The following is a 12,362-nucleotide window of genomic DNA, read 5'->3' on the forward strand; positions in this document are numbered from 1 at the left end:
TCTTTTGGATACAAACAGCAAAACTAACACCATCATGAAAGGAAAATGCCTGATCTGTTGATAACTACTAGGAAAAATAACTGTCAGCCATGTTATGACCTATGTAAGCAGGAGATCTGCCAACATGGTAAAAGTCACTTAACAACTCCACATCCACAAATATATGAAAGTTCTACCCAAGATTCTTCACAACCTTGAAGAGACCTCAAGCTTGTAGGCTTAAGATTGACATCAAGGACCTACAGACAACAAAATCACCATGAAATTCACAAGATAACCTGCTTGAAAGATATTTTCCTGCCTAAAGAAAGCCTAAAGAATAGAGATGGAATATGCAACTTAAGAACTACTTTCTTAAGAAAGAAAACATAGCAGTTGGAATAGAACCAACAATCAAAGATGTAACTGGAGAAAACTTTTCTAAGGCATATTCTTTTTGACACTGAAAGAAAATTCAGCTCCTATAGTTTTCAAACCCAGTGTCAGGACATACGACCTGTCCAAGAATTGTATTCCCTTTAAAAGAACCAGCATTGGAAATGTAACATGTATTTTAATGTGTGAAAGTATTGGAATTTCTGGGCTACTAGGGTGACTTGTGAGCACTTTGGGGAAAAATGTTTGAAATTGGGACTACCCCAGAAAATCTATAGGCATATATAAACAATAAAGAATTGAAATGCACTACAAGTAATTATACATCACCTTCTCCATGCTTTCACTGCCACTAACATGTCCTAGGTAAGTTGCTCTAAGTCAGGCAGGGAGGGATAGAGACTAATTCTAAGGAAAGAGTTATTTGAGAGGCATAACCGAATTACTTTATCTTTTATGTAGATTAAACTGATTATTACCCAGGAGAAGAAGAGCAAGACTTTTAAGAAACAAGCCAAAGAGAGGAATAATTTTATAGAAAAAAAAAAAAAAAATAGGCCTGGGATTCCAGGAAGTCACAAGGTAATGTAACAATACAGAGTTATGAAAAGAAATAAAAATATAAAAAAGACTTTTAAGGACATAGATAAAAAGTGTTTCATACTTTTGGACAGCTCTTGCGCTCTGCATAGCATCTTGTGAGTAGCTATGCTATCACCAAAAATAAGCTTACAAACTTCTAAGTCTTGGGTCAGGCTTCACAGTCGGAATACCCTTCCACCGTTCTCCATATTTTGTGCAATTTTGGAAATCCTCTCATCCTTCAGTATCACCCCTCTTACTTACCTTATTTGCTTTCTCCTTTCCTCCTGCAATAATTTGCTACCACAGTTATTTGCCTTTTTATTTTGCCCTGCATTATAAAACAGTTGTTTATGTCTGTTTCTTTCATTAGGTTTTGAGGTGCCCCTTGTGGTGTCTGTGATTGTCTAGCTTAACATAAATCAAATAACGAAGAAATGTGTTTTGTTTTGTCTTTAATTTAAGCAGAATGAAAATTGATTAATACAATTCACATAATATCCTCTGCTTGCATAAAAAAAGAACCACACACACTGCAATTTCTCTACTAAACACAAGATGGCACAGTAGTCACAGTGCTTGCAAAAATGCATGTGTATTTGAATGCAGTGAAACATGCCATTCTTTTATTATGTGAACATAGCTTTTACCTTCATTTATTTTAGAGCCAAAAGAATGAACAGTGGTGATTAATGAAATTAACAGGAATACTGCAGTATAGTGACATAATACTTGGCACATACATAATAGGCATTAAAAAAAAATTTGTTGAATGAATATAATGTGGGGCTTTGAAGTTAAATCTGTGATTAAATTTTTTAAGCAACAATTATTTTAAAATCAAATTATAAATATACCACATTTACTTAGAACAGTAGTTCTCATGCTTTTTGGTTTTAAGATCTCTTTACTCTTTTCAAAATTACTGCGGGCCCCAAAGAGCTTTGTTTATGATGGCTCTGTTCAGAAATTAAAATTAAGAAATTTAAAGAATATTTTAAAATTAAAAGTTTAAAATCAACTCATTATGTTATAAAGAATACATATCTTATGAAAATAACTACATTTACAAAAAAAAAATTAGTGAGGAAACTTGGTATTGTTTTACAATTTGGCAAATATTTTTACTGTATGGCTTAGTAGATGACAACTGCATTCCCATGTTACCTTCTGTATTTAGTCTCATACACTTGTGAAAAAATGAGATTTTTAAAAATATGCAGATAGCATCTAAGTATTACTATGAAAAAGTTTTGATCTTGGACCACCCAAAGAGTCTTGAGCTTCCTCTGGCACCCCTGAACCATGCTTTAGACTCTGACTTACAAAATAAGACAAAGGAAAAATGAAAAATTATTACATAGTAAGTGTGTAGCCTGAACTATGGAGATGTAGGTCACTTCTTACTGGAGGGCCCTTAGGGTTCCCATGTATGGTTGCCTAACCTGAAAAATTGTGGGAGCCTCATCTGGGAGATAGGTAAAATAGGTAGGTACAAAAGGTCACTTAGGTCTAATATTGTACTGTCTCATATAGATCTGGAGGTTGAAAATAAGTTGGAGCATGCTGTAATCCAGTTCTGAGCTCAGTTATCTGAGAAATGTGGTGTGATTCAGGTCCTGTGGGTGGGAAAAGGTGTTTCCTCTCTCTGGGAAGTTGGAGTAGTGACCAAGAAGAGCTCTGAAATTGGAGCCTTTACACATTGCTGCTGAAAATGGAAAAGTCTGGCAGTTTCTCCACAGGTTCAGCATAAATGACTATGTGACCCAAATAAATTCACTCCTAAGTATATACTCAAAAGAAATAAAAATGTATGTCCATGCAAAAACTTTTTTATTTTTTTAAATTCTCACCCGAGGATATTTTTCCAATTATCTTCAGATAGAGTGGGAGGGAGGGAAGGAGTGAGAGAGAGGGGAAGAGAGAAACATCAATGTGAGAAAGACACATCGATTGGTTGCTTCCCTCAGGACCCCGACCAGGACCGGGGACTGAACCACAACCGAGGTAAGTGTCCTTGACTGGAATTGAACCCGTGACTCTTCGGTTCGCAGGCCAACGCTCTATCCGCTGAGCCAAAGTGGCCAGGGCAATGCAAAAACTTTTACATGAATGTTCATAGCAGCATTGTTTATAATAGCCAAAAAGTAGAAGCAGTGTAGATGTTCATGAACTAATGAATGAATAACAAAACGTGGCACATCCACACGTGGGATGTTATTTAGCCATTAAAAGGAATGAAGTACTGATATATGCAACAACATGGATGAACTTTGAAAATACTGTACTGAGTGAAAGAAGGCAAATGCAAAACAGCCACATATTGTATGATTCCATTTATACAAAATGCCCAAAAGATGCAATCTGAAGAGGCAGGAAGTACTTTAGTGGTTACCTAGGGCTGGGGAGGGTGGGAGGAATGCTGCCTGAAGCATGTTTCTGCATAGTGTTCGCTTGTACTGTTTGTCGTGATCAATGGCCCCTAGATAGGAACTCATAATTCTTCACAATATCAATAGCAAACACTCAAAGGGAGTTTCTTCTTTTTAAAAGAACTAATGAAGCTCTCTCTTTTTATGTTGTTTGTTTGCTTGTATCCTTTTAATGTTTTATAAGATCAGAAAATGAGACCACTGTTACTAATGTCTCTTGGCTTTTGCTGCTAGGAAGTTCAGGACTAACAATCATAGGTTAGGCAACCAGTGTATTTTCTTTTCTTTTACATGTTTTCATGTGGGTTCTTTAAATTTTTACACACAAACTTAAGCATTTTATTGTAAGATGCCCATGGTCTTTATCAATAACAATTGGATTTTAAATGACAACAAATATACAAAGTATCTGTGAGAAACTAGATGCAGCATTTGCCAAGATGGAAACAAGTTCTTTCTGTGTAAAATGGAAAGTTTAGTTTTCTGGCATAAAAGTAATGTTGATCCTTTACGTTTTGAAACAAGCAGTGAGCTCCTAGTACTGTTCAAACAGATTCTATATGACCATCTGTCTGAAGATTCTGTAGAGGTGAATCCTATACTGAATGAGAGATCAGACTAACAACTGCCTTTAAAGTTCTCGCAGTCTTAAGACTGTCATTCTGTGATTGAAACTTACACTGTCATTCAGTGTAAGTTTCTGACAGTACAAAGCACTGAGTGGTCATTTTAAAGTGGATAATTTTTATTCTAAGAACTTACTTGAGAGCTCAAAGGTCCAGGCATATAACACAAAAAAGATAATTTAGTGTTGAAAATATTAGAACGGGTACTACCAGTACTGTGCCTAAAGAATTCAGTAGAGCCCAGCCAGTGTGACTCAGTGGTTGAGCGTTGACCCACGACCAAGAGGTCACTGGTTCAATTCCTGGTTAGGGCACATGCCCAGGTTGTGGGCCCAATCCCCAGTGGGGGGCATACAGGAGGCAGCCAATCCATGTTCTCTCTCATTGATGCTTCTATTTCTCTCTCCCTCTCCCTTCCTCTCTCTCTAAAATCAATAAAGAAAAAAAATTTTTTTTTAAGAACTCAGTATAGCTATTGTTTTGAATGTGTGTTCTCAATTGTATAGCACCTCTGCTAGGATGAATGAGCTCTAAAATGTACCCCTGAATATTGCTAGGTCATTTAAAAATGATGTATTTAAACATTAGGGTATATGTTCCTAACTGAACTGTTGTATTTTAATTTTAATAACTTGCTGCTGTCCCCCTCTCCCTCCCCTCCTTTTCCTCCTCCTTCTTCATCCTTTTAAAAAAATACCGTTTTTCCCAGTTTCATTGAGATGTAATTGAAAATAACATTGTATAAAATTAGGATGTACAACATTATTGTTTGGTGTATGTATATATTGTGAAATTAAGTTTCTCTTCTGAGCAGTAGTCAGCCCTTTTATTGTATCTATTCCTGGTTAAAGTTTAAAAAACAAAATACAGAACAAAATAAAGTATTAGCATTAAGGAGGTAGATAGACAGACAGAGAGACAGACACACAGACTGACTGACTCCCTAAATCTCCCTCTGCCACTGAAGGTCACCCATGTAAATGACCTAAAAGCACCTTTCATAATGTTTCATGAATCTATTTCTGCCTGTTTTTGTTATTAGTATTATTATTAGGATATAGGTTTTACTAAATTAATAGCTTAGCACCCTTTGGTCCTTGGGCTGACTCTCTAACCGCTGAGCCAAACAGGCCAGGGTGAGGATGGGATGTTCTTTAGGTCTGGATCCTAGTCTGTCAGAGGAAAGGAAGGTTACAAGAGGATAGGTGTCACTCTAAAGAGTTTGGAGGAAGCAGAGAACATGTGGGACATTTCAGCCTTTATATGCAGGTCATTGGTAGATGTGAAAGCTACCTGTTTGTCTTCCTCCTGGTTGATGAAACACGTGAAATTCAGAAGGTTAGATGATCATGTGTTGTAGATTTCATGTTCCAGAGAAACTCTAGAACTCTAGTCAAGGTTTGGCAGCAGAGAACGTGTGGAATTATTTTGTTTGAAAGGGAGTTCTCTGTTCTAAAAAGTCTATTGGGAATAATTTTGATCCTAATCCTTATCTCTGACATTTTTGGTCTTTGGATTTTGGAGCATTAAACAATAGGTAAATTCTTTCTAAATTGGGTGGGGAAAGGTATATAGGAAGGAGAAAGGAGCAGACTCTAATAGTTCTTCTTTCTTTCTTTTTTACCCCAGACTTATTTTGAGGACTGCTGGAAGAGGTATTCTGTGAATTTACGTATTTTTGTTGTCTAAATTGCCTATGAGCAATTTTATGAAGAAAACCTGACTATTTTGTTATTTTCTAAAATTAAATTGGTGGAAAAACTGCAGTAGTGCTTTCTTGGGTCTGAAATCCAATTGTTTCTGTCCTTCCAAGATTGTATATAGGATGAGCATTCTAAATCATCTGAGGTTATTTAAATTCATGGAAGTCATCATATAAAGAGAGAATAGTCCTAGATATAAGAAAATTAGTTGTACCTTGGCCAGTGTTGCTCAGTGGTTAGAGAGTTGTGCGTTCTATTCATGGTCAAGGGGACATACCTGGGTTGCAGGTTTGATCCCCAGCCCCAGTCAGGGTATGTGCAGGAGGCAGCCAATTGATGTGGCGCTCTTGCATTGATGTTTCTTCTCTCTCTTATCCCCACCCTCCCTTCCACTGGCTCCAAAAATCAATGACTAAAATATCCTCAGGTAGGGATTAACAAAACAAAAAAAGGAAAAACCAGTTATTCTCATTGTGCTCATGAGGTGTCTGGAGGGCTGTATTTGCCTATTACCTAGTTTTCAAGTTAAGGATTAAAAAACAACACACTTCCTTGGTAAGGCTGTTCATTGAGCTGTTCTCTATTTGTTGTTTCCTGTTTCTTTTTGTGAAAAGATAATTCTGTAAATATACGAACAGATGAAATGAATATTTGGGGAAGATAAAAGGATTATTAAGATCTAAACGACTATCTTTGTTCCTTGGGCAACTTCAGTAAATAATTGTGCTTGCTTTCACAGAGCATGCCTAAGGGTCTAGTCACTTTGCTCTGCCTTTCCTAAAATGATCAGACATGGAAGATGATGGAGTGGAATTACAAGAGATAGAGACAGAGAGGGCGGGAGGGAGGGCGGGAGAAAGAGAGAAAATTGTGCAAGCAGAGGCACTGACTGTCTTTGTTCTAGACAGTCCTTTCAGGGATGTTTGCATAGTGAACAACCTTGGATGGCAGTAGAGTTATTGTCTTCCTCAGAGAGGTTTGCTTACTGCTCAGTATATTAATGTCTCCCTTCAAAACAAAGGGCAGGCTTACTTATTGCCCCTTACAAAGATTCAAGTTTCCTGAGCTTAGGATTTTTCTCCTGTTATATAGCACATTGAGTATACAGGTATTATCTGGCCCTGGCCACAAAGCTCTGTGGGAATTGGGATTCTGGAAACATGCACATGCTGATGTGAGTACTAAACTGTCCTTTGTCTCTGACCTAGAAGTTACATTTTTTTCTTACAGGACCCATGAAAGTGGCAGGCTAACTTATTAGCTTGCAAGTATGGTGAAATCTCAGACCTTTTATATTCTTAATACTTTGATTTAATAAATAGGATGTATTTGGAAAAATTTATTGGAACTCATATTTGTAGTTTGTACAATTTTTAAGAATTTCATTTAGGATATTATTTCTCTTTCCTTTGCCATAGGGTGTGTTTATAATGTCAGCCCATATATGGAGTATCATCCTGGTGGAGAAGATGAACTAATGAGAGCAGCAGGGTCGGATGGCACGGACCTTTTTGATCAGGTAAGGTGCTGAAAGTAATCACAGTGTTACAGTGGAAGAGTACTCTCAGATTTAGCAGTGTGATCGTTGCAGGAAAAAGAAAATAGTTGCATGAATTTCAGATGTGTTGGCTTGAATTTTGAAGTGTGGGAAGATGCTCAAAAGTAACAATGGTTCATTTAATTTGCCTTGAAATATTTTACTAAAATTTTGAAGATGATGTCAAATCTGTGTCTAGGAGTCTGCCCTGAAGTGCTTACTGCCTGTGCGGGCAGTTGCTTCCTCAGTTTTGATCAATTTTGATAGCAGTGATGACTGACTTATGGGAGGCAGTGATGGTTAGGGGAAAGCAAAAGTCACTTAGCATCTTTGCTGTTACTCTCTTCTCATTTGGATTGCTATATAATGAGTTTGTCTTGCTATACTGAATCTGCGTATCATGTAGAAAGTTAGGTGACTAATGAGTAAAACCTTGTTTTTCCTACAGTGCTGGCAGAGATTCTGTATGTATATGTGAAAAGATACACAAATTAGTCACTTTTCCCCTTATACTTACTAAAAATAAACATTAGTTTTTATACTATTTAAATCATATAGAATATGTTAATTACTATCAATTGGCTGAACTCAGAGTATTTTGAAACAGCAGTCTTGAAAAAGAATAGAAATTTGCCTTTGTCTCATATGTGCTTTATTTTAGTTGATTATTAACCATATACTGCGTTTTTACCATTTGAGATACCTGAACCAGATTGGGTTATTTTTAGATTGTCTTCTGAACAAACGTAATTTTAATTTCTGTTTCTCCTACTTTCTCATCTATTTTAGGATGTATTTTTTTCACTAGTTTTCCAGAAATATAATTTGTTTTATATTTAAATGTTCTTGGATGCATCTGCTTAAATAGCAGAATCCCATTTGCTGTTTATGTCCTTCCTAGGTTGGAGAAAAGTCATGTTAGCCCATTGGTCTCAATAGCATTCTCCTTGGGAGGTTCTTATTGCTGATTTAAGGAAAATTCCTATTGTAATTTGATATTTGTTTTTGTCTAGAAATGCAATCCAAACAAAAAAGTTTGGGAACATTTTTCATTTCCATGAAAACTTGTCTGTCGTACTTTATATATGTCCTATAACCTCTTGATACTGAATGTATTCTTCCACAAGAAGAATTTCTGGTAAAATTTAATTCTCTTTGTATTCCTCCATATTGTGAGGTTACATGGACCTTGTTTAAGAATGCTGTCACAAGGGAAGTCACAAGAACTGCTATATTCTGAAGTTCTTTATCAGTTTAAATAATGCTTTAGTTACCAGATTTCTGCATTCCCCTTGGCTTTAATAAGCTCAATGATGTTAAAGACTTTTACTTACCACAAAAGTAAACAACTTTATATTCTAGAAAATGTGATGAAGCTTCTTGTATCTTTAAGTATTTAAGAATTTATTCATGCCTAGTATTTGAGTTATACAAAGAATATTAAGTAATCTCTTTATTACAAATTTCTGTCTCTAGTTTTGATCCCCTGACTTTTTATTTCCAAATGCCTGATGGACAATTTGATAATCTGCTGGCACTTCAACTCAGTGTGTCCTCAAATAATATCAACTCATCTTATTCCCTTTTCCCTCTGCTTCCTGTTTTTGGTAGTTGGCGACTTGAAGCCACTTGAGTAATCTTCGATTTCTCTCATTGTGCCCCATATCCAATCACTGTCTTTAAACATTACAACTCTTTTCTCTCTTTCCACTGCCTTAGATCAAATCATCACCTTCTTTAGCACTACAATTTTAATACTGCCCTGATTTTTTTACCTTCAGTACCAACTTAGATAACATGACAACTAGATTAGTGTAGTAGTCCCCCACTTGCCCTTTCACTTTCCTATGGTCATCTGTGGTCCAGAAATAAACAATTCATAGGTTGTAAGTTGTGCAGTATTCTGAGTAACATGGTGAAATCTTGCGCTGTCCGGCTGTATATTACTTGGGGCATGAATCATCCAGCATATCCACACGGTATGCTTCTGCCTATTAGTCACTTAGTAGCTGTCTGGTACTAAGATTAGCTGTCCTGGTATCAGATCAACTGTCTTGGTATCACAGTGCTTTTGTTAAAGCAGTGGTTCTCAACCTTCCTAATACCACTGCACTTGAATACAGTTCCTCATGTTGTGGTGACCCCCAACCATAAAATAATTTTTGTTGCTACTTCATAACTGTAATTTTGCTACTGTTATGCCTTAGGCGACCCTGTGAAAGGGTCATTCGACCCCCAAAGGGATCGCGACCCACAGGTTGAGAACTGCTGTAAAGTAACCCTTACTTTACTTAATAATGACCCCAAAGTGAGAGTAGTGATGCTGGCAATTCTGATATGCCAGAGAGAAGCCGTCAAGGACTGCCTTTAAGTGAAAAGGTGAGTATAGTATAGTAAGATAATTTGAGAGAGACCACATTCACATAACTTTTATTGCAGAATATTTACTGTTATAATTTTTATATTTTATTATTAGTTATTGTCAATCTCGGACTATGCCTTATTTAAAAATTTAACTTAATCATAGGTATGTATATATAAAAAACAGTATAAATAGGGTTCAGTATTCCACTGTTTCGGGCATCCACTGTGGGGGGATGGGGGTGGCTCTTAGAACTTATCCTCTGTGGATATTGGGGGACTACTATATTCTTAAAGACAGTCATCTTAGCACCTTCTTCTTAACTCTCAGAGGCTCACCATTGACAGTGGAATAAATTTAAAGTCATTATTCGAGGCTCTAAAAAGACTGTATCAAGGTAAATACTTTCAGCATGCATCTTGCTGTGAGCAAACTGAAGTGTTTTAAGCAAATCACCAGTTGCATGATTGACAAACCATGTACCTTTGCCTCCTTGAATATCTTTCTTCTTCATCTGTTAAAGAGAAAGTGCTTTTTACATTATTGGATGCTCCATGAATATTTGGTAAATGAAATTTTAATTTATGTTAATAAGTAAGTGACCATTTATAATTACATATCTTCTATTTTAGTATATATTTATTTACTCAGGAACATACATAAAGATTCTGACATCAGAATTATTTGGCCTGATTATTTTAGTGATTATATAGTATTTTATCAAATAATATTGTGATTTTCCTATACTGATCTTTTACAATTGGACATTTAGGTTGTTTCCAATATTTTGATGATATAAGTAGTGCTGTGATGAGTATGCTGGTACTTGTATCTTTGTGTATATGCAGATATTTTCTCAGATAAATTTATGAATTAATGAAAGAGCTGCATATTTTATGGCTTTTATTGCATATTAGGAAGGTTCCCTTCAGAAAGGTTGTTTAAACTTAATCCCCACTGTAAGTCTGGCAACAAACACCCTAAATTGTTTTCCTTGACATGACAATCTCATTTTGTTCCTTTCAAGAAAATGTCTATTAGTACTTAAGTCTGAATAACCAGCTTGTTTATAGGTCATTCTTTTTCTTTTAAGCATGAACAGCCTTTCACGATGAAAACTCAGTTTAGTTTGCAAATCAAACAATTGCCAAAGTATTTTTCCACAGCGCTGCCATCTTACTTTGCAGTAGAAGTTTTGAGGACTCCCCAGTTTGTCACACAGAATATAAAAAAGATCTGTACTCAGGGTTGAGATTTGAGACAATTAATATTTTCTACTTCATGAAAGATGTTCTCAAATGAAACCAAATCCCCACCCACACCTCCTGTGGGTCTGGTGCAAAATGTAATGATTGAAATCACTGCCTTAATTTGTGTGAAGATGAAAGCAGTTTACCCACCATTGCACTTTGACATCAGTGCAGATGTCAACACAATGGAAAAAGCTAGTACATTTTAGTATATTTTGAAACTAATCGAGACCTCATGAATGTCTAAAAGGGCATCAGGAACCTCCACAACTCTATGGATAACACTTTAAGAACATTGTTACTCTGCATAATGCTGCCTTTTTGTCACTCCCTTGTTGGCAAACTAAGTCTGCTTCTTCATTTTTCAGAAGCAGTGTAAAAATGTTTAGTTTTGCTTCAAATAAAATCAGAGCATCTCATGTTGCTTTTCTGTCATTTATGTCTTATGCCAGGTTCATCGTTGGGTCAATTATGAATCCATGCTGAAAGAATGCTTGATTGGCAGAATGGCAGTTAAACCTACTGTTCCTAAAGGTAAGAGGTGCCAGAGCTAAGCTGGCATTGATGTGTTGCGTACATGTACTTTTTTAACTTGGATTTCAATAAATAGATTTAAATAAATCACTGTATTGTTTTCATTTTCACTGGCCTTCTAGTCTAGCCACTGTAATGGTTTTACTTTACTTTAGTTCTTTTTTAGAATGAAACAATGACTTGCACCTTAAATTTCTGACATTTTGAGAGAACATTGGTAGTGTGAGGATTAAGCATTATGAAAGGGAAAGAACTTTCTACACTTAATTTAGTTTTCACTAGTCTTTTATTCTATTGTTATATACACAGATTTGTCAGAGTACTTGGTAAAAGTTGACTTTTAGAGTAGTTTTTTAGAATTTGATGTTTTGAATATGTCAAATGACTCAAAAATGAGGAAATATAAAGAGCTATATAGTAATTTTTTTCTCTCAGCTTTGTCTACTGTTTTCCTTGAACCTTTCCACTTCTTGCTTTGTTGCCATAGAAAACCCATGTTCTGATTTTAACCTACTTATAAACTACAACCCATTTCCCCTCCCTTACCTTCTAACCTGTGGCCCTACAATCTGCATGGTTTTGGAGATTTCTGTATCTCTTTACCTCCTAACCTTCGTTCAGAAGAGTACTCTGAAAATTTTAGACATGCAATAGGAATAGCAGGAATAGTTTGCTTAATTCTTTACGATGGAAGGAATGTATGTTTTTGTTTGTTTGTTTGTTTTCAGTAACTCCTAATTTTGACCCCAAATTAGGAATAAATTGGCTTGTTCGACCTGAGTCTTCTATTTATTTAGTTTAGTGAGTTTTATAATTGAAGGCCTTGTTGCTAGAGGCCTGCATTAGCAGTATGGAAATGACACAGGCATACCCAGACTTGAACCCTAGCTTCAAGACCTATTGGCTATGCAATCTTTGGGCCAGTTTTGATATCTGAGTCTCTGTTTTTTAATCTGTGCAA

At 36.0% G+C, this 12,362-nt stretch overlaps 1 protein-coding gene across 4 annotated transcripts in view; it reads left to right on the forward strand.

Annotated features, from left to right (window-relative positions):
• LOC118621020 (cytochrome b5 reductase 4) overlaps positions 1-12,362 on the forward strand; it is a 77,036-nt gene that overhangs the window by 20,519 nt on the left and 44,155 nt on the right. For 3 of the 4 annotated variants that reach the window (XM_036248208.1, XM_036248207.1, XM_036248209.1), the window contains exons 3-4: positions 7,137-7,237; positions 11,320-11,401. In XM_036248208.1, the coding sequence (XP_036104101.1) occupies positions 7,137-7,237; positions 11,320-11,401 (183 nt within the window). Of the gene's footprint in view, positions 1-837; positions 958-7,136; positions 7,238-11,319; positions 11,402-12,362 lie in introns of all 4 variants that reach the window. The other variant, XM_036248210.1, reaches the window with a different exon arrangement.

Source organism: Molossus molossus, unplaced genomic scaffold (genome assembly GCF_014108415.1).
Source record: "Molossus molossus isolate mMolMol1 unplaced genomic scaffold, mMolMol1.p scaffold_m16_p_8, whole genome shotgun sequence".
NCBI lineage: Eukaryota > Metazoa > Chordata > Mammalia > Chiroptera > Molossidae > Molossus > Molossus molossus.